The 23,181-nt window shown below is 36.5% G+C and overlaps 2 protein-coding genes across 5 annotated transcripts in view; one reads left to right on the forward strand and one right to left on the reverse strand.

Moving 5' to 3' along the window:
- Positions 1-13,837, forward strand: part of METAP2 (methionyl aminopeptidase 2) — a 39,711-nt gene extending 25,874 nt beyond the window's left edge. Inside the window, exons 4-11 of the mRNA XM_052000907.1 lie at positions 771-873; positions 8,629-8,790; positions 9,721-9,902; positions 11,085-11,179; positions 11,267-11,363; positions 11,931-12,034; positions 12,325-12,440; positions 13,118-13,837. Coding sequence (XP_051856867.1) covers positions 771-873; positions 8,629-8,790; positions 9,721-9,902; positions 11,085-11,179; positions 11,267-11,363; positions 11,931-12,034; positions 12,325-12,440; positions 13,118-13,370 — 1,112 coding nt within the window. The 3' untranslated portion in view covers positions 13,371-13,837. The remainder of the gene's footprint in view (positions 1-770; positions 874-8,628; positions 8,791-9,720; positions 9,903-11,084; positions 11,180-11,266; positions 11,364-11,930; positions 12,035-12,324; positions 12,441-13,117) is intronic.
- A 1,167-nt stretch (positions 13,838-15,004) lies between these two features.
- Positions 15,005-23,181, reverse strand: part of USP44 (ubiquitin specific peptidase 44) — a 37,540-nt gene continuing 29,363 nt past the window's right edge. For 2 of the 4 annotated variants that reach the window (XM_052000905.1, XM_052000904.1), the window contains exons 4-6: positions 22,977-23,085; positions 18,941-19,146; positions 15,871-17,989 (exon numbers count right to left, since the gene is read on the reverse strand). In XM_052000905.1, the coding sequence (XP_051856865.1) occupies positions 17,784-17,989; positions 18,941-19,146; positions 22,977-23,085 (521 nt within the window). In that variant the 3' untranslated portion in view covers positions 15,871-17,783. Of the gene's footprint in view, positions 15,524-15,870; positions 17,990-18,940; positions 19,147-22,976; positions 23,086-23,181 lie in introns of those variants that run through there. The other 2 variants (XR_007954252.1, XR_007954251.1) reach the window with 2 other exon arrangements.

The raw sequence follows: 23,181 nt of genomic DNA on the forward strand, positions 1-23,181 counted from the left end.
TTTTAATTTTGTTTTCAGTTATCAGATCATTTTTGTAACTCATGAAATAATCAGAATTCTCTTTTTATTGCCCACTAGGGAAAACTAAGAAAACTCTGTTACTGTAGTGCTCTACTAAATTACAAAAGGCAGAATATGGTTTTGTTTGATGTTCCGAATAACTCGTTTGATTCACAACTGTTATTTCCATTTTTAGAGACGAGGAAACCGACATTTCAATAAGCATCAAAGGCTGTGATCAAACAGTATTAGAGAGCTAGAAAATTAACTCAATGCAATATACATGAATCCTTGACAAAGTCTATGGATTTTTTTGGTCATTGTTTTTCTTGGGGAAAAAAAGTAATGTAAATCAAATTAGATTTTAAACATATATAGAATCTTTTTGTAAAACATCATTACATTGCATTTCATTTTCTGTGAATCTGGGTTTTAGCATACTTGTTGTTTAGGACAAAGTTGGACATTTATGGTCATTAAAAATGAAATTTATATAAAGTTCTTGGGTGAAATGTGCTTTTTCTCCAAAGGCAAATTAACATTGAATATGTCATTCTGTGTTTAAGATCTGTTGATTGTATTTCCAGGTAGGCTTTATCTTTTTGTTGCTTACCTGATATAAGATAAACATGACTCCACCCATCTCTCTCTTTCTCAACTGCTGTGTAGTGAGAGCCAAAGGATACAAAATAGACCATCGGTAGAGACCTGACTGAGGTAGCAGTCTCGTCTTGATTATAAATTGTAATAGTTTTATTTGTCTTTCACAGCGAAGGTACAGACAGACCCACCCTCAGTTCCTATATGTGACCTGTATCCCAGTGGTGTATTTCCAAAAGGCCAAGAATGCGAGTACCCCTCAACACAAGATGGGTGAGTAGTGTGTTTTATTTCAGATAGCCCCTCATTGGCATAGGGAACTCCAGGGGGAGAAAGTCCTGTTCCATGGGTTCAGATTAGCAACTTCTCTGTAAGCTGGAGCCTTAGTTGAAATGCTGACAGTTACTACATTTGGACTCTCCTTAATTGATTTTCTCTTTACATTGCCTTGTAGTGGGGGGGTGCTATATGAGTCATAAATCGGTCCATTTTTATATACTCTAATACTCAGGATAATTTTTCTTTTCTGTGTAACGGTATTCTTTAAATCTAGCACTTTACTCATTTGTTAAATATTTATTGCAGTCTGCAAGTGTAGCTTCACTGTATTCAAACATATATTGGTCCTTGTCTTTCAAAAAGTTTATGGTCTATTACAGAATTGTCTTTTATGAGAGAATTAATTTGTGTTTTGAAATAGATGCCGTAAGCTGAGAATGGTAGTCTGCCTTCTGCTAGTAGTGCTATAAAAGTGGCAGATGATCACAAGTCAGCATTACATAAAGTAGAAGACTGGACACCCATTTCTGACTAGCCAAAGCTGTTATCTGTTATTTGATGTCTTTCAACTTTGTGGTGTCAAAGGAGATATTTGGAACCTGAAGAGTGAGATTGATGAACTGTTGAGGGCAAGGGAAGTAGTTGTGATGATTGCCTTCTCCCTTGTAACAAAGTGTTGGACCTTTGAGAGGGAACTAGACCAGTGAGGAGAAAAGATGATAAACTCTCTTGTGTCTTCTTTGAGCAAGTGTACAGGTCGATACTCCCTCAGGAATTTTTTGCTGCTACTGGACATGGAAAACCTACTTTTCCTCCTTGACCCACTGGCCAAAGAATTCATGTTATTGTACCTTAGCTCTTAGGTAATTTGCATTAGAGTTCTCTGTGCCAGGTATTGTGCTGCGTGTAGGGCTTACAAAGACAAAAAAGAAAAGTGTTCTAGTTATACTTTAAATGGAGTTTATGTAGGTACATACACATATATGCAAAGTAAAAATGCAAGAATTTGTTGGGGAAGGCATTACCAGATTAGGGTGCTCAAAAGAGGTTAGTGAGGAGATTTTAAAGGAAATTAGAGATCCTATTCCAGACTGGAGAGCAGCCTTACCAAACTGTTGCTTTACTGTGAATTCTTTCAAACTTAATCCTCTCTCAATGTATTTGTAATTCAAAAAGAAAGAGAACAAAAGGGACACGAGATCTTTGGGATACCCTTAGAAATAGCCTACTATTTCACCCTGTCATGCCAAATTTACCACAGTAGGTCAAATAAATGCAAAGAGTGATGGGATATTTCTGTAATATGTTCCCCATTTTCTCAAGTTGCTCCCTAGCTAGGATTCATATATTTTATATCATTATAATATATATTATAATGCATATAATATATATTTTCTTTCATTTTTCATGAATCCTACTCTGGCGCCTCATTACAGCATAGACATGTCCAGTGCTAGCAAAGCTGGATTAGTAGAGCATAAACTGTCATGTTCTCAAAGAGAATTGACATTTTTATCCACACAAGAAAGACCAAGTGATTGAGCAATATCTGTTCAGATTTCAGTATTCATCAAGGCTATTCATCAGAGGTTTATATTTTTGGGATAGGCAAAATTGCTGGTCAGTGAGCAGAGTCCAGAATTGTAGAGATGGACTTGGGTTGGATTACTTAGAGAAAATTGCCCAACCTTGTAGTCAAGAAAAAACCATTTTTTCGAATCTAACCTGATGGTTCTATGAGATAGCAATGAGACACTTCTGCCTTAGGACAAACTAAAAATATATGTCATAATAAATAAGGAAATGGGAACTGGCTGAAATATATAGCCTTTGAGGAATTCCAAAGAATATCAGGAGCAAAAAATACCCTCAAGGGATTGTATGATTAGGATTGAAAATGGGCTGGTCATGTCATCGTCAACATGGCTAATGGAAGAGAATTTCCAGTGTGTTGGTTGAGTCCCTTGTCCACTCTTTGGAAGGTGTATAAGAGGGATGGGCTTGGAATGGTTTTGAATTGCACCATTTGAGAGAATTGTTAATCAGTAAGATCATAGATCCATTTATGAGAGAGTGAATTGTGAATCTGGTCATCAGGAAACACAAAATATTTAGTTTAGTTTATAAAGAATAGAAAGTAGAATTGTTTTGTTTTTTTTTTTTAAAAAGACATTAAATGAAAAAGGTAGTGACAATTTTCTTGTGTGCATTTTTAATTATTAAAGCTTTTTTTATTTTTAAAACATGCATGGTTAGTTTTTCAACATTAACCCCTACAAAATCTTGTGTTACAATTTTTTTTCCCATCCCTTCTCCTAGATGGCAAGTAACCCAATATATGGTAAAAATATATGTTAAATTGCTGCACAAGAAAAATCAAATCAAAAAGAAAATAAAATGCAAGCAAACAACAAAAAGAGTGAAAATTGTTATGATCTACACTCAGTCCCCAGTTCTCTCTTTGAGTACAGATGGCTTTCTTCCATCACATTGGAACTGGCCTGAATCACCTCATTGTTGGAGAGCCCCGTCCACCAGAATTGATCTTGTTGTTGCCATGTACAATGATCTGGTTCTGCTTTTTTACTCAACATCAGTTCCTTTAAGCCTCTTCAGGCCTCTCTGAAATCATCCTGTTAGTCATTCCATTACATTCATATACCATAACTTATTCAGCCATTCTCCAATTGATATGCATCCACTCAAGTTCCAGTTTCTAGCCACTACAAAAAGGGCTGCTACAAACATTTTTGCACATGTGGATCCCTTTCCCTCCTTTAAGATCTCTTTGGGATAAGCCCAGTCTTCTGTGCATTTTTTTTGGTTGTCGTCGGTTTGTTTTTGCTGAGGCAATTGGGGTTAAGTGACTTGCCTAGGGTCATACAGCTAGGAAGTGTTTTCCTCCCATGTGTCACTTCTTAGTAAACTTTTCCCTTTATTAAGTAGAAGTCTGTCAAGTTAAACAATTCAGCCCATTGGCCACACCAACAAAACAGGCCTCAGCTGTCATTCCTCTCTCTCAGACTCTTAAACCATGGTTGGTTGATGCTTTGGCCAGAGTTCTGAAGTCACTTCCCTCATAAGATGATGGTGGTCATGGAAATAAATTGTTCTCCCTGTTCAGTTCATTTAACTTTATATCACTTTAATGTCCTTATGCTTTTCTCTGAATCCGTGCATGATGTGAATCATTTCATAGGCAACAGAAGGACCTGTACATTCACACACTATACTTTGCCTAGCCATGCCCCAGTTGAGTCACCTTTTGTTTGCTTTTTGGCCCTGACAACAAGAGATGCTATAGAAATATTCTGGTAGATGTGTATTCTTCCCTTCTGTCTTCGATCCCCTTAGTTATATATTGCTTGAGGTAATGAATAGGAATAAAGTATTATGACTTTTTGGGTGTAGCTTCCAGATGCATGAGTTGATGCACAACTTCCACCCTGGCATTCCTTTACCTTCTTATGACTCCTTGGGGAAATTTTATACAAATTGAGTTTTTTTTTTTTTTAATAACTTTATATATAGGATTGGTAGGTCTTGTAACTTTGTTGGTACTTTCTGAATTTTGATCTTCTCCTGCCCTGTTCTAATTTCTGGATTTCTAATGTCAGGTTCTAGAATGGTTTTCTTTTCATGCCTTGCCATCTGTTGAAATTTTCTTGTAGTTAATATATTGGTCCAGGCAACTGGATTTCTGTACCAGATGAGAAATAGAACAATAATACTGCTAAACATTTGCAGTTTCGAGACATTTTTTCTCATACTTATGGTCCACTGGTAAATGGTATCTGGTTTGTTTTGACACACATGATGTTAATAAAATAGATAATTTCAGTGCTAGAAATTTACCAGGATTACCAAGGTGGTAACTCTATTATGATGACTCTGAGGCAGCCAGATCAGGAATAGAAAAGATATCACAAAACCAAAACCCCCGGGTTTTTTTTTTTTTTTTTTTTGGTGTCTTTTTGTGCCATTCTAGAGAGAAGTCTTTACATTGATTCTGGCCCTTTATCACCTTGCATGTTGTGCCAGAAGTCTGTGGAAAGGAGAGGACTTAAGGAGAATTAAGGTTACTTAAAAAAAAAAAAGTTTAGCTTTATAAAAGCTTCGTTTATGTGGATAACTCACTTAAGAGTGGAACCAGGTTTCTGGTTTTCTCACAGTCTTACTGACATTTATTTGTTGAGTTTGTTTCTGGATTTACAGTTCATGTTGTAAAGTTGTAAAGTACATTCAAAAAAAGAGAAATTCTAATGATTGATCTTGTTTTATTTTTACTCTTAATTAATGGGGTACAATGAAAAGAAGGCTGACTGGAGAGTACCAGCCTTGATTCCCATCCTGTTTCTGTCATTCACTCCCAGAACAATTGGTTCATCTTTCTAGGGCACAGTTTCCTAATCTGTAAAGCAAGAAGTTTGTGCCAAGTGACATTTAGGATTGCTTAGAAAGTTCTGAATCCGGGATTCCGTTCCCTTGAAGTTTAGCTGGGTATTGAAGGTGTGTCCTAGTACCCTCCCTCTCTCATAAGCTGTGCTCACAGTTCAGTGATGCCAAAAAACACGTGCTATTTGTCCCAGTGATAAATACAAGTGTGTGAGCACTTGGCAGATTTTTTTTTTTTTTTGAAGTATTCTTTCAGGCACAGGATATCTCTTGCAAAATCAAAAAGGGTCAATAGACTTGTCATTCAGTAGTTTCAGTCATATCCGACTTTTTTATGACCCAATTTGGGGTTTTCTTGCCAGATATACTGAAATGGTTTGTTGTTTCCTACTCTAGCTCATTTTAGCAGATGAAGAAAGTGTGGCATCAGGTTAAAGTGACTTGCTCTGAGGGCAGATTTGAACTTGCATGTTCCTGATTCCAGGTTTAGCACTCTGCTATCCACTACACCACTCAACTGCTGCCCCATTTCACTAGTCCTGCATATTAAAGTTGAAAGAAACCAACCCCCTTATTGTTCACTGAGGCTTAATTCAAAGAATTGATCTGTCTTGAGTCACCCTGCTAGTAAGTTTCTGAGACCAGATTCAAACTCCGGAGGAGAAGTCTTCCTAAATCTGCACCTTGCATCCTGAACTACCTAGCCATCCAACTTATAAGAAGTTGTTGCTCAATTGATAAATGATCAAAAGAAATGAAAAGATAGTTTTCAGAAGAATTTGCACTTATGTAATAATGATTTAAACTTTTTTCATGACAAAAAGCTATTTGTAGTCATATGAAAAAAGTTTAAATCATTATTACAGAAGTGCAAATTAAATCAGCTCAGAGATACTAGCTCACACCTATCATATTGGTTGATAGAGAATGGTGAATGTTTGAAGGGATATGGGAGAATAGGAAAACTAATGCACTGTTGGTGTTGTAAACTGGAGAGCAATTTAGAACTATGCCCAAAGGGCTGAACAACTGTGTGTATATACTTTAATCCAGCAATACTATCACTAGGTCTGTACCCCTAGAACATCAAAGAAAAAGGAGAAATACCATATGCACAAATATTTGTAGCAGCTCTTTTTTTTCTGGTGGCAAATAATTAGAAATTGAGATATCCATCAATTGAGCAATGGCCGAACAAGTTTATGTTATGTGATTTTTGACTACTGTGCTGTAAAACTAACATTATAGTTTCAGAAAAAACTTGAGAAGACTTTTACATAAACAGAAGTGGAGCAGAATGAGGAAAACATCGTACATAGTAATAGCAGTATTGTAATGATGATCAACTGGTTGATGCAACAACTCAAGACAATTCTGAAGGACTCATGATGAAAAATGCTCTCTATCTCTAAAGAAAAAATAGATTTGAGTCTGAATGCCAGAAATTTTATTTTTCCTGGTTTTTTTTTGTTTTGTTTTGGTCTGTTTTCTTCTGCAACATAGCTAATATGGAATATGTTTTGCATAATTGCACATGTATAATCTGTATCAAATTGCTTACCTTCTCAGTGGGGGGAGATAGTAAAGACAGGAAAAGAATTTGGAACTCAGAATTTTTAAAAATATTGTTTTTACTTGAAATTGAGAGATGTTTATGTATTTGTTAAGGCTTTTTATTTTCAAAGCACGCATTGATAATTTTCAACATTCACCCTGGCAAAATCTTGTGTTCCAAAATTTTTTTCTTCCTTTCCCCACTTCTTCCCCTAGCTAGCAAGTAATCCAATATGTTCCAACATAGTTCCACAGTAATCGTGCTGCACAAAAAAAATCATATCAAAAGGGGGATAAAATGAAAAAGAAAACAAAATGCAAACTACAACAAAAAGTTGAAAACATTATGTTGTGATCTATATTCAGTTTCCATGGTCCTCTCTCTGGGTGCAGATGGCTCTTGGAACTGGTCTTAATCAAGTTATTGTTGTAAAGAGTCACATACCTCAGAATTGATTGTATAATCTTAGTGTTGCGTGCACATTCTTCTCTTGGTTTTACTATTTCACTTAGCATCTGTTCGTGTAAGTGTCTCCAGACCTCTCTGAAATCATTCTGCTGATTGTTTCTTATAGAATAATATTCCATAACTTTTGTATACCATAATTTATTCAGCCATCCCCCAACTGATGGGTATCTGCTCAGTTTTCAGTTCCTTGCCACTGCACAAAGAGTTGCCACAAACATTTTTGCACATGTGGATCCTTTTTCCTCTTTTATAATCTCTTTAGCATATAAATCCAATAAAAACCTTGCTGGATAAAAGGGAATGCTCAGTTTGATTGCTCTCCAGAATGGTTGGATCAGTCCTAATTCTACTAACAAGTATCAACACCCCAGTTTACCCACATTCCCTCCAACATTCATCATTATCTTTAAGGAAAATATATATTATCTATTTTGCAGGATATTCTCAACATTTGTGTGAATTTTTTTTGTCTTAAAAATTATCCTTTATACAACAAATTAATGGTTGGGGAAGCAGCTCAGCAGAACCAACCAACACATTTAACCCAATCTGATAGTAAATAAAATTCTCCACATCTATAATCTTACCACCTCTGCAAAAAAGGGGGTCAGGTCTGTTTATCCTTTCTACACCATTCTTGCTGATTATGGTAATAGTGTTCATTTTGTTGTTTCTATTGATATTACAAACTGGTTACTTTACAAATCTGCCTTTTGCAGCTTTTGACAGAATAGCTTTCACACTCTAACCATGTTGAGACTGACACTGGTTATAGTTGGCCCCTTTTGAGGCTCCTCCTCCATAACCTTTCCCTGGTTTGTGGGTTGTCTTCAAATGGTGGCCCATTTTGATTTTACTTCTTCCTTTGACCTGCTAATTGATGGTGTTTTATCTCTCATTCTTACACATGGCCGCTGTTAATTAGAAGTTCTTAGAATACTTCCCAGGTTCCTACTTCTATGACTTTATGTTGATACCAATCCAAGAGTAAGACTTGTTGCTGTGTGATTAATCTTTCTTTACCCATTGGAATAGTAATTTTCCCAAAAGCTAATGCCTAAAGAATTTGTAATATTTGACAAGATATCTTTTTAAAAAATGTAATCCAGAAAATCCATTTTTAGTGGACTATTGTTCCTAGTTTAGGATTTCTAAGACCAAATTTTGTAGGTCTTTGAGGTCCCTTCATGTCTACAGTGTTAGTCCTATGATTTTAAATTGAATTAGGAAAGATCTGAAAATCTTATTTGCATGAGGTTTTTAGAAAATTCAAAGTGTGGCTAATGTTATTATAGAGGTTCTAAACGATAGTATTAATTTAACTTTTAAAGGCGAACAGCAGCTTGGAGAACCACCAGTGAAGAAAAGAAAGCCTTAGACCAGGCCAGTGAAGAGATCTGGAATGATTTTCGGGAAGCTGCGGAGGCACATAGACAAGTGAGAAAGTATGTGATGAGCTGGATCAAGCCTGGGATGACAATGATAGAAATCTGGTAAGTCTAGAGGCCTCTGTTGTAGCATCTCAAGGACCCCAGAGGACTGCTGAGCGGGATCACAAAGACATTGTTAGTATACTATGAATGGCCCAAATATGATCTATAAAGATGGGAACAAGAACAGTTGTTTACTTGACTAGACTTCCCTGTTACAAGGGATTGCCATGATAGTGCAGGTGAGGTTAATGGGGAGTTAAAGTGATGATAAAAAAGAAATCATAAAAGTATTTTAGAAGAAAAAACTTAGGAAAATCCTAACAATTAAATTTCTTTGGTTAAGTCCAGTTTTCAGCATACTTCTAGGTGAGCTATATTAGAAATCCTTCAAGTATGATTAGGGTAAACGTGAGAAAAGATAACAGGATTGAAGAATATCAGTCTTCCAAGAGCTTTGAGACTGACTTAGCAAGTTTCCTTTGAGATAGTTCTCCTCTGGATTTCCTAGTATTGTATAGGATAGAATTGTTTTTTAAAGTTAGAAACCTGAGCAGAGACTAATTGGTCCAGTCCATTGCCCATGTAGTTCTTAAAGCCAGAGGAAGAAAAAAGAAACAAAAATCAAAAATCATTGTTGCTCCGAGTTTCCTGACCTCAAGAAAAATTAATAGAAGTATTGATCTATCAATTATTCATCAAAGCGATGAATGCGTAAAATTAATAGAGCTGGTAGAGCAGCTTATGTGTGTGTGCCTGCGTCTTGGAGAGATAATGATTTTGTAAGTCAGTATCCACTTCACATGTAAACTAATTTTCAGAACTGCAGGTAATTATTCCCATTTTTACCTCCAACGAGGGCAGTGTATAAGTTATTAGTTTCTGTGGGGTGATTTTCTAAGGGTGTAGTTATCTTTTTTAGCTATATGTTTAGTTTCTTATGGCATAAGTGGAATAATTTTATATAAATGTACTGCCCATTCTTTGTTTTAGTGAAAAACTGGAAGATTGCTCCCGTAAGCTAATAAAAGAGAATGGCCTGAATGCTGGCCTTGCCTTCCCCACAGGCTGCTCCCTCAATAACTGTGCAGCCCACTATACTCCCAATGCTGGAGATCCCACAGTCTTGCAGTATGACGACATATGCAAGATAGATTTTGGAACACACATCAGCGGTGAGTGGTATACAGTTATTTATTTGTGTGATAGTGGTAAAGGACCTTCCTAAAGACAGGGGCAAGCAATGGACCTATGATTTCATTGGTGCAAAGAGATAAGAAACAAACTTAACAAGGGCAGCTCTGCTGCATATAAGACTTCAAATAAAGCCCTTGGACAGTCTAACTTTAATCTCTGCTAATGCTACTGACAGGAGGAATTGATTCTGGTTTCTCTGCTGCAAGTAGTAATGGGAAATAAGGAATTCTCTATAACACTCAAAGCTTTTGAAATATAAGAACTTTACCAGTTTTCCCCCCATGTGTTTTATTTTTTGAAGCTAATTCTCTCCCTACCTTCTCAAAGCCAAAAGTGATCTCTTGTTGATGGACCTGAGGGCTTTCACTTGATCTATTTCTAATCTAAGACAGCTCACCTTTGATGTCAGGAGACATCATGGGGACCCTTCTAACCAAAGTGCAAATCTTAAACTGTGGGTTGGAACCCTTGTATGTTTACATCTGCAGTTGGATCGAATGGAAAAAGGCTAAGACCACCTTGCCACTTAGTGTAGGATCCCAATTGCTTTAGTCCCCCAGCACACAGCTGCCAAACTCAAAGTGATTTACCAGTCATAGAAGTAGGAATTAAAGGCTTGTTACATATCATGCCTAAGTGTTTTATTTTAAAGATCAAAATCTTTTGCGTTTAATTTAAATGTATATTACCTTTTAAATAATTATTAGCCTATTCTTTTAGACTACCCAGATTTGTGGGATAACATTTGGTTCATATTTAATTGTTGCTGCCTTCAACAAATCATGCTTAAACATAATCAGTCATCATGAACCTATTATGAAATTATATAATGTCATAATAGAGTATGTATTTGTATTTTTACCCCTGCAATGAGTGGACCTAGATTTGTTGTGTTAATTTATCTTTTTCTCCCATTGGTTGCTTTTTGTGGACAGTTGTATCTTCCAGATATCTGTTTCCACTTGCTTCTGAGGTTTGGTTCACACTCTAGATGGCTGGTTAAGGTTGCTGGGGCATTTATCTCTATTACTTCTCACTATAAATGAGCAGAAGGATGCCAACTTATCAGATAATCAGCTTCTATACAGCCTCAGCAATTATAGAGAATCTTGGAATTTTGTAAGAAAGCAAAAAACCTAAATGAGAAAATTCTTTTTCAGGTAGGATTATCGATTGTGCTTTTACTGTCACTTTCAACCCCAAATATGACACATTGTTAAAGGCTGTAAAAGATGCTACTAACACTGGAATAAAGGTATGCAAATTCAGTGTTCTACTTAACAAAATGAATTGGGAGTGAGTTTTGTACTCTTTTTTTACAGTTTAATGTGTTTGTATTCAGTGTGCTGGAATTGATGTTCGTCTTTGTGACGTTGGTGAAGCTATCCAAGAAGTTATGGAATCTTATGAAGTTGAAATTGATGGAAAAACATATCAAGGTATGTTCTTTTAGAATGCAATCACGATGGCCTATTATTGCACAAAAGGCAATTTAAAATAAAACACCTCAAAACACTTGCTAGATTCATCTGCCTGAGAATTCTTGCTGAGCAGAATGAGACTAGACAGGTCTACCTGTGTACCAACACTAAAGAAAAAAACTGGGTCTTGGGATGTCAGGGTTTGTTGGGGATTTCCAATAAGTCACTGCTCTGTCTATATAATGTCTCCTACTCAGGTTCTTTTTGGAGATAAAACTAAATTTTTCATTGTTAGGCTTCATTGGCCATTTTTCATGGAATAGAGGCGACACGTTTTGAAAGGGTTTTAAAACTTGGTGTCTACATGTGGCATGGAGTAAGATGTTTTGTTATAGCTACTATGTGTCAGGAAAATCTAGCCCACAAAAAACTTTTGTGTTTTTCCCACAACAGTAGGCTAAATTCTACATGTAAAGTGACAATTCAATTGCTTGTCAATATGATTCTTCTTGAGCACAATAGAAAGCTCCTTTCCTGCTATGATTGTAATGGGCTGATCATATTCTATCTTTGGTTATGATATAGTGAAGCCCATTCGAAACCTCAATGGACATTCAATTGGGCCATATAGAATCCATGCTGGGAAAACAGTGCCCATTGTGAAAGGAGGAGAAGCGACAAGAATGGAGGTAAGTCATTTACTATCTGCTGTGTACCCACATCAATTAGTTAGCACTTTTTGTACTGGGCCTCAGTGGTAATCTTGGCCAAAAATATAACTCATCTATCTTTGTCTTTCAAACAGATAATTTCCTTAACCATTTCCCCAGTTGATGGGATACTACTACTATTTTCCCTTTCCTAGTAATGGTGTTATTTATGAATGCTGAGGTACCTAATGCCTCTTCATCTTGAGCCATCCAGCATATATCATTTTCCCTTAATTTATCTGCATTTTCTTTTTTTTGTGTCCCTAAAGGAAGGTGAAGTATATGCGATAGAAACCTTTGGTAGTACAGGAAAAGGTGTGGTGCATGATGATATGGAATGTTCACATTATATGAAAAATTTTGATGTTGGACATGTCCCAATAAGGTGAGAAGCTTCTTTGCGCGCCCCCCCCCCCCAAAAAAAAAAAAAAAAAAAAAAAACTTGCATAGTAATAAGTGTGTGTGTGTGTGTGTGTGTGTGTTTTATCTCTGGGAAATTGTTTTTATTATTCTACATCATCTTCAATACTTCGACATACAGTGAGGCATGCCCATAGCGCCATTTCAGATTATTGTCTTATGTTTGGCCTTTTAAATTTACTGTCAAGCACTTGGAGGCATCCTAGTTATTAACGAGGTGCCCCAGTAGTCATTGCCAAAATTTGTAAGTTGAATGGAAGGGTATCACAACTGAGTCATAATGGGATGAGAATTGCTTATGTGTTGGACCACTGTAGAATTTAAGATGACTTGACTTTGAAGGTTTTATGTACAGAAGAAAAGGAATTTGTTCATGATGATTCAGGAAGAGCTGATGAAAAACCAAATTGGAGAGCTAATTGGGAATTGAAGACAGTTTAAGTTAATGACTTCGTAGAAGGTTTAGAAGAAATTAAGAGTCTGCCTGGAAAGAACTTTTCTTTCCATATTTAAGATTTTTGCAACAGCTTTAGACTAGTTTAGTTTAGATATAATAATCCTTGTTCCTTGGCTTTCATGTTAAAAAATTTTTTTTGGTTTGGGTTTTATTTTATTTTTTTATTTTTTTTTTTTGCCTTTCAGACTTCCAAGAGCAAAACACTTGTTAAATGTCATCAATGAAAACTTTGGCACTCTGGCCTTCTGCCGCAGGTGGCTAGATCGCCTAGGAGAAAGTAAATATCTAATGGCTCTCAAGAATCTGTGTGACTTGGGGATTGTGGATCCCTATCCCCCTTTATGTGACATCAAAGGCTCCTATACAGCACAATTTGAGCACACCATCCTCTTACGCCCGACATGTAAAGAAGTTGTCAGCAGAGGAGATGACTATTAAATATAACCCGAGGCCACCTCAAGCAGCTTTATCTAGGCTTTGTTGGAATACATTATACCAGAAATAATTTGCAACAAACATAATTGTCTGTTTTTAACAAGTGGACCTCTGTAATACTTTTCCCATGTGTGAAAAGGAAGGAATTCAAAGGCAAGTCTCCTAATGTAACTAACGAAGGAAAAAGCTTTCAGGGCTTTAGAGAGATTTCACAAATGTTAAACTTCAATATTTTCTGTTCAGGAAAACATGCTATGGAAGCTTCAATTTTTAGTTTGGAATGAGTTATACATTTTGTTTTGAACATTTATTATAAAAGATGCTTTTCAGATATTTATATTACCATATTCCTTGAATGCTTTGAATGAACACCCAATTCTACTACACTTAATTAAGCCCTCTGGTATATTGCCTTTTAAAACTTCCTGGATTCCATTTTGTAAAAAATAAAGACAAATTTTCAGATCTAAGAGATACATTTTAATGTTTGTGGTTCTAATTCTGGGCAAGAGATGGCTGTATCTAATATAAAAGAGAACTTATGTCTTTTATTATAATCTGGAATGTAGATTTCTCCTGCTCAGGCAGTGGATTACGCCACCTCAGCAGTGCACCAAGCAGTTGGCTCCTGTTTTCGTCCTAATGGATGTCCAAATTAGCAGAATTTGGTCTTCGAGACGTCTTCATTTTCTTTCTATGACCCTGTTAATCCTCATTTTCTCCAATCAATGGAAAAAAGATACATTAACTTTCAAGCATTCTGCCAACCTCTAATCCTGACTAACTAAAATGGAACTTTTTTCTTGATTGTCAAATCCACACTGAGGGGGAAAAAAAAAAACCTCTTCAGCTTTCCTAGCAGAAGATGTACCTGGAAAAGAAGCCTTTTGAGGTTGAAGCATCATAAAGGAAAGCAGGGAAGTTTCTAGGTTGAATTTTTGTTCTGAATAGAACAATTAAAATTGAAGTCACTAGACTCTGATAGAATGAGCCAATTTGATGGGATGAGGTTAGTGGCGTCTCAAATCAAATCAACATCAGGGATTTAGGGGGATGAGTCTGCAGTGCTGTTACATAAAACTGTAATGTCTAAGTATGCAAAATCCCCCCAAAATTTTAGTGTGAAGGGTCATATTTTACTTGGGTTTGATCTGAGACTGCTGTTTTTAAAAGGAAAATCCCAATTTTTCTTACTTGTAAATACTCAGTTGGGACCGTCCCAAAACATAAAACTGTAATGACTTTTTTTGGCTTGCTATTTTGTACCAGGGTAAAAAGCCTTAAAACAACGGGCATGCTTTAAGTATGCTCCCATCCTGTTGTTACCCATCATCGATTCACAATGTCATTGCCTGTTGTTTTAGTTTTGTTATTCTTGTTCACCAATCACCATCCTGTTCTCTCATACAAAGAAACCTATGACTTCCTCAGTGGGAGAGGTTTGTCATCTCTCAAGCTTAAAATAAGCAGCCTCTCTAAAAGATGTTTCTGCCATCTCAGAACTAGACCTTCCCCCTTGGATGATGAATGAAAAGCTAGTTCCTCCTTTTGGGCTAAAAAGTGTTGGGGGAGGGGGGAGCACGCGGGGCGGAGAACTGGGACAACAAAAAGCATGCTTTACAAATGGAAACAGTAAGTCACCACCTTTAAAGTATGTTTAATTGCAAATATAGCACAGCAATTTCGTTACTGATACTAGCTTACTTTATAATGCTGGAGCTTGATATGTGATCCTAGTAATACAGATTTCCTGGACCAATTATGTGCACAAGCTCTTCTTCCCCAGGTGACTGGGTAGTACAGCATCATTGTATTAAATCTTAAAATCAGCTGAACTTTTGGGGGATGTGATCTAGGTTAGGGAGGCTGTGGATTTCAGAAGTGTTTTAACTACCATCCATGTATCTCTTGGAATCATTTTTGTCATGTTAAAATAATGATGATGTACCTTATTGGATAACAAATGATTAGTTTGATGTTTTAACAATAGTGCCTTTAGTAAATTACTTTACAATCAAAAAAATGTTGCTTTTTTGTTAGATGCATGTAGTTAATGTCGGACTTACCTTATTTGCCCATTGTAATTGGTCAAACAGACGTACTTAGCTTGCAGAAGAATGTTTTCGTCACTTTAGCACTATTCACTGAAACAAATCCTAAGAGATTACTCCCAGCAAAAAGAAAAAACAATAATTACCTTCTTAAAGACTAGTACAATTTCTTAACTTTTTTTTTCTCCTGAAGTTCAAAAGATGAAAAACAAATAGAACCTCCCCAGCCATTTCTGATTACAAAACAGAAAAGTAACTCCAACAAGCTGACAGGTGGGTGACACTGAAGACAGATCCCTTTACCAGGAAACCCTGAGCAGATGACACCTGGAAGTATTTAATCATTTGGGACAGCTGTTGGCTTCTAGCTTCTCCTCATATACTCTTTACACAAAGATAACATTTGGCACCATAACCTCCCTTAACGAGTGACAAAAACACAACACTCAATATTGCCCACATTAAGTTTTATTGAGGTATAATTATCTAACAGTTGAGGTAACAACTTGCATAGGTTTTTAATGAAACAAACAATTTCAAACCCTAGCATTTAGCTAATACTCAAGTTGTATTTTGGCACAAATCCTTTTCCTTAGTTCAGTGGTAAATTCTCATCACAACAGAATTGGGTGAAGTGTTGCCACTTTCCCCAAATCTGTTTCTGAATGTGAGTTTTTCAGAGTTGTTTCTCCCCATTTGTGTTTAATTTTGGAGAAATGCTGGAGGCATATAACAACAGTGTAATGGTAGGAGTGGGGAGGGAATCTTCATCTTCCTCCTGTGCTTAAGGCGAGCACTCCCAAAAGAGAGCAACTGTATATAAGGTTTAATACTAGGCTAGGTCACATTTTCCCATTCCTCAAGAGGCAGCAAAATTAGAAGAACTTTTGAAAGAAAAAACCATGGGGTCTATGAATTTCAAGGTGGAAGGGAAGTAGGCTGGCCTAACGGGATTAAGTTCATCCTTACGTGCTCATGGTAAGAGCCAACCCTTGAAATGAAGTACAAGGAAAGGTAAGTAGAGACCTTAACCAATTTAGGTCCCTCGAAACATTACCTTTTAAAAAGGAAGATACTATAAAAGATAAGGAACTTGTGTCATATTTGGGCTTATGCTATTGTGGGGTAGCATCTACAACCCCTACTTGAGATACTGAGAGCAAGAGAACAAACAATCCACTCGGTCATTAAGAGAGATACAAAGTGCAGCATGGTAATAATACACTGATTCTCACAAATACGTTTTTGAACGAATGGTTTTCTTTTATGCCCTCCATAATTCCTTAAAAACTTCCCATTCTGATTCACCCAAACTACTAAGCTTCCTTAGGAGATCTGTCCTTTCCAAGCAAGAAATTGCTAGGACCTTCTGAGACTTAGTTTTAGACTATTGTATTTAGGCTTTGTCTTGTGATCTCTGTATATTGGTCACTAAATTCACATTTTCTGGTTGCAGGGATAGTGTGCCTTATTGGAACATTTAAATTCACAAGTCATTTTGTACAAATAAGATACAAAATCCTTCCCGTCGTGGCTGTCATCCTCCTCAATTCTTCCCAATACCCACAATACTAAGCTCACTCACATATACAAAGGTTATATAAGCTGCCTGTTGTTCATTTGGACACGTGAATATGCCCAGTCAAGAACAGTTTTCCTTTGCTCTAGTATTTCAAAACAAAACATTCCTACGTAGCCAGGTCTATCAGAACTAGGCCATGCAGTCACTTATTTGACTGTCTAGAATATAACCAAAAGTCACCTGCTAATTTATGAAAAAGATTTAATTGTTCAAGTGACTAAGGCCTTCGAGAACAGCTTGTTTTTGCATCTTCTAGAGTCCTGCACATGTCGGTGCTCAGAATTGTAGAGCTGGCCTAAAAGAAACCCTTTTTTGGTGAAGTGGTCTATCTTCATACCTAAAAGATTTAGCCCTGTAGGAATAGCCTTTAAAAAGGCATGCAATAACAAATGTACATAAAATGGTGTAACCAGAATTTTAGTGACAGTCTCATAAAAATCCATGATTTAAAAAAAAAAAAAAAGATAAAAAAGAATGAACACCAGTCTGAGGTAAACATTAAAAATTTAAAGACTTTTTTTAAAAAACAAAACAAAATAGAACAGCTGTATAAGAAAACTCCAGGTACTTTAAAAAATGTTTAAAAGTTACCTACTGTCAATATACAAGTGTTAATTTATATCAACTTTGTTTCTGTAAAAAGAATGCTTTGTTCTGCTAGATACAAAATATATAAACATAGTGTACACTGATTCACAAGAGAAAGTACAAAACAAACCCCCTACCTCAGCCGGATTCAAAGCATAAGGCCCCAAGCCACCATAGTAAGTCACTGTCTTTGGATCAGCTCCTTCTGGCACTCAGAGGTGGGCTGGCTTCTTCCCTGGCCGGCTGTGGACTGGGAGACAATAATTCGGGAGCTGAGAGTCTCGAATATTCGTCCTCCTGAGGAGCTCGCTGGGTATAAAATAAGATGTAAGCTTGGGCCTTACACACTTCTTCCAGAGTGCACATGTTAAGCTTGGAATCATTGCAGTGTACCCAGAATCCTAAAAAGTTAGGTATATAATTAAAACAGCTATAGAGAAAAATCCAAAATAGCAACTGTATTTTATTAGAACGTAGCATTTTTTCTAGGTGAAGGATTTTTTTTAGCATGACTAAACATTTGTTTTGCTGACAGTAAAATTATAATGCTGCTTAAAAATATTCTCAAACAGTATTGAATAAACTTACTGCTTAAATATATTTTACTTATCTTTCATGTCAAAAAAAGTGCATCATATCCTGATTAGAAGTTATCTTCTCTCACTGCTTTATTAAACAAGATTTAAATCCGCTAATCAAGGCCTATTTGTTATTGGTTTAGCCGAGTTCACAGAGAGCAACTGGCCAACTTTTGATAAATCAGGGCACTTTTACCCAATGCCACTTGCTTTTTGGCAGCAACAGGAGACTGGGCAAGTTCTAATTGCAAGAAAGAGTTACAATTCCAAACTGATTTCTGCTAGTAACAGAAAAAAGTTTGGAGATTAACTTTGCCCATCAGGGAAGTGGGTTTTATTCTCTCTCTTCCCATGCCCCAACTAGCATTAAATGCCCAGATCCATTTGCTCCTTTACTCTTTGAAATCTGGCATTCCCACTTGTGGCTTTTAATTAGCTAAATTATTCCTATTATCTTTTGTTACAATCTGGGGAAAATCTAAAATGCTAATAAACCATAAGAATGACCACTAAACTGCCTTATTTAAAAGGAAAGCTTTTTGTTTTTTTAATAATGGGCTACTTTGAATCTGATCTAAGGGTTTAGTTCACTTCTAATATTTATTCTAATTACAAAGTCCTGATGCTAATATTTTACCTACCAAAGTTAATAGCACCAGAGAAGAAAGCCAAATTCAGGGCTTTTAGATGTGGATTTTATCCCAAGCCTAATTTCACCCAATGTTTTCATATGTTGACCAAAGCTGTAATAAGAAAAATATTTTCAGTCCCTACCTCCTTCAGAGTTGTAGCAGTATGCAGTATAGTGTCCTGAGCCAAACCCTTTCCCATGATGCATGACAACAGCAGACAAGTCATAGATGAAACATTCTGGTCTGAGGGACTTTAAAGACTCTCTGTAGCAATATGGCTCCATGTTTAGAATTTCATCAAAACCAACATGTACTCCTATTTTCTCTCGATGATTACGCCCTGACCACCTTGGGGAAAAAAGTTAAAGACAAAATATGCTAAACTTCTTGTCATTTACTACCCAGGCCAGCCAATCAGTTCTTTGGAAAGGCTGGGTCAATGTACAATGGCCATCTAAAGTTATGGATAGATTATCAAGACTTTTATTTGAGATCACTAATAGCAAGTGATCTCATTCCACAATTTCTGTTAAGCTACTTGTTTATGCAAACATTTTATGTAAAATAAAAAGCCTTTTCTGCTCTCTTCCATACCTTATCTACTTTCAAATTCTCCCCTTAATCAGAGAATCTGCAAGGTCTGATATACAGTTCAAAAAATTGACAAAATATATAAAGGCCAAAAGCTTTCTGCAATAAATAAGTTGAGGACAGACAATTTTCAAAAGGAACTGAATACTATCAAACCACTCTAGGGGGAAAAAAAAACCCATTACATATCAGTACTAAGAAAATAGAAAAAAGTTAACTGAGATTTTTACCAGGCACCAAGACAAATATGCTTTAAGGGAGGAGACTGAAAACATACACACTAATGCACTATTGGTCCTGGGAAACAATTATGCAAGAAAAATGACTAAAAACTCTATCTTTTCATCTGCTAATCCTACACCACTATACACACACACACACACACACACACACACACACACACACACACCCCCAACACAAAACAGATTCAATGTGTACTAAATTGGGCATAGCAGCATAAAATGGGTGAAACAACTAAACAACTGTATGTAATTGTAATGTAATATTATTGCACCAAAAATGGGAAACATAAAGAAATGAGAAAGAACCAGAAGTCTTAGTGTGACCTGATACAGAGAACAAACCAAGAAATGATAACAGAATTACTATCACTTAAAAAATCAATCAAAAAATACCAACAAGCAGATGAACTTAGGTTAAAGGCAATAATTGAACCACTTCTTTCCCCTGCAGAGAAAGGGATAAAGTATGGAAAGTTGTCAATTACCCATCTCTATGTTGGTTTGTTTTACTTTTATTGGAAATGTCAATGATGACAAAAATGTCAACACATTTTCCCCCCACAAAAAAAAAAGCTAGATGAGCAAATTATCAGACAAACATTTGACCACAAAGAGGCAGCAAAGTCAAATGATTGATCCATCCCTTCTCCAACTCTGGGTGGAAAGAACGAGGCTCATCCCTTATGGCGGGCCTATATTTGCTTTAGTGATTTGAGGCGTCTGAGCTTCTGTTTCAAATCTACCAAGACTGTGGTCACCTCCCCTATACCTGTGCTGTGGGTAATACCAGAGGTCGCTAAGAGAAATAGCAAGTCCTTCCTTCCCTAATGTACCCAATTCTTTCTGTGGAATACAAGGTCTCATGGTGATTCTGAGAAGAATAAATTTAGACTGTTGTAAGATGCCACATACAGACAAAAATCTGATTCTGCTACTTAATTTTTATGTGACCTGAAGTGGTCAGATTATGTCTCTCTCCTTAATTTCTTCATTTACAAACTAAGGTGGTAAAAGTAGGCGATTTATAAGGCTCCCATTTTAATTAGTTAAGAATTTAGGAAGAATACTTATGTTAAACAAAATTATACCAGCACACAGATACTTTCTAATTTGTATTTAAAACATTATCATAAAATGGGTTTTTGTATTATTCTAAGCTTCCTCTCCCCACCCCCTCCCCTCGCCTTGGGAAAGATCCATCAGAGTTTAGGTAAAGACAATGGTCGGTTGTTGTCCTTCATTCTCCACGAGAACCAAAATGACATTAGTGCTAGAGTGGAGTTACAGTGTGTCCAACTATGGCTGATCAGACCAATACCAGCTGAGAAGGCTCTGCCACAGGTCAAACACAAGCAGTTCCTATGAATATTTGGGGCAGTTTCTCTAACTTTGTACATCTTGAGTTTCTTCTGAGCTAATTCAATTCTACTTTGCTCATATCCTGTCTCCCATGTCATACAATTGATTCTAAAATTCTTGAGAGCTTGAAAATGTCCTTACATCACTTTTTCTGACCATCTTGTGGATGCTTGCCATGTGTGAGTTCTCCAAAAAAAAAAAAAAAAAAAAAGAAAAAAGAAAAAAGATGAAGACAATTTGGAAGAACATGGGACTTAAGTTTCTCTTATGATACAGAAAACTTCTGAAAGCCTAGGGGAACCCTGTAGTGACCTAAACTCTAGAAGGTCACAGAGTAGGGCTGATCATAGGGTCAAGTTCCTAATGAGCAGGATCAATTCTTCAAGTTACATGAAGTCAGGACAATGACAATTTCTCAACACAAGTCACTAACATGTGGCTATAATGACGGACTTAGTACCTTGTGCTAATCAAATCATTTAACAATTCCTGTTGGGCAAATAAGGAGAGGATAAGAGGGTCAGAGAAAGAAAACATCTAGGAAGTGCTTTCTATATGCCTGCCACTATGCTAATTAATTATCCCATTTCATCCTCCCTCCCAAGCCTGGAAGGTAGGTGCAATGATTATCCTCCTTTTATAGTTTCCTCAACTTGCTCAGGGTCCTATCAGTTGAGACTAGATCTGCACTCAGGTTCTTTGCACCTCACCTCACCTCCAAGCACATCACTCGGTGCACTGTGGTGCCACCAGCTGCCATTGCCTTCAAAAAACACTTATAGTCTAATTGGGAATGTTGCATGCACATATGAAAAATGAAAATAAGGCAGTATATGGTAAAATGTCAAATTGTGCAGCATAATAATAAAGTACAATGAGAGAAAGAGAAGGGAAAGAGGGAGAGGATAATAAGAAGAGAGAAGGAGTGACAAGAAGAGACAAGGAGAGGGAGAGAGAGTGGGAGAGCAAGAGAGCAAGCAAAAGATCGCGGAGTGAGAGGGAGATGGATCTATCAGCATATGTTGCAATCACCAGAGGAAGTGATGCTCATACAGAATGAGGTTTCTGGCTTGAAGGACAGGAGTCTGGATAAGGAGGAAGGCGTCGGTTGGGACAGCACAATCAAAGCTCAGAATGAGGAATGGGAATGTCACAGAGATGGGGAAACACAGAAGTCTAGTGTGACCAAGGTTGGAGAAGCACAGGTGGGCTGGACCATTAAGCGGGAAAAACATTTTTTGGAGGAAGCACTTTTTGGCCCTAATGTTAAACTGAGGGGCTAAGATTTTATCTGTTTAATAAAAATAAGCCACTATAAATTTGATCAGGGAAATCTATACATGAATGTGTCAAGAACAAATTCCCCAAGCAAAAACACAATTTATCACTGTATGCCAAGCACAATAAATATGTTAAATGTACTTGAGGAACACAACAGGACAGAGCAGTCATATAAACATATATCAGCTGGATTAACCAATGGGTCTAATATTAACATCTGAGTGGTGATCTGAGAATAACCACAGTCTGGTTAACACAGATTACATAACAAGCACTTGATCTCAGCAAGCCAGTGATACTTCAAGTGATTTGTTTTCAGCTCTTTTTAAAAATGGTTTTGAATCTCTGTACCTTCTTATTAAGGCAAATCTCTTAAGGATCTACTATGCAGAAAGGACATGCATTAAGGAAAAGATTGAGAAAATGTTATATTTTAAAGCATATTTGACTTTCTAAAAATCCACAAGCAGAAATTACGAAAGCACAACATTTTTTGTAATTTTCTTTTTTTAAACAAAAGCAGTTGCAGAAACAGATCTGTGCAAGACTAATCACAAAGGCTCTAAAACTTTTTTAAGAACAGTTCAGTAAAAACTATCATTAAATGGATTAATTCTTAAGAGATAAAGCTGACTACATTCGCATTCAGTAAATTAAAAATCAAAAAATGTGCAGAGTTTATAAATAGCTATCTCTGATACAAACCTGAATCGTTTAAGATGTAGTCTCAGAACTTGAGGCAGCCGACACACCATAAGCTGTTTCTGGGCCTCTGTGAGTATAACTGGTTTTGAAGAAAATTTCCTGCGCTTTGCTTTAATGGAAAAAGTATAACGAAACCCAATTTCAATTTCAGACTAAGGAAAAGAAAACTAATTTAAGAAAATTAAGTTTAAATTCTTATTCAATC

The sequence above is a fragment of the Antechinus flavipes genome, chromosome 5 (genome assembly GCF_016432865.1).
Source record: "Antechinus flavipes isolate AdamAnt ecotype Samford, QLD, Australia chromosome 5, AdamAnt_v2, whole genome shotgun sequence".
NCBI lineage: Eukaryota > Metazoa > Chordata > Mammalia > Dasyuromorphia > Dasyuridae > Antechinus > Antechinus flavipes.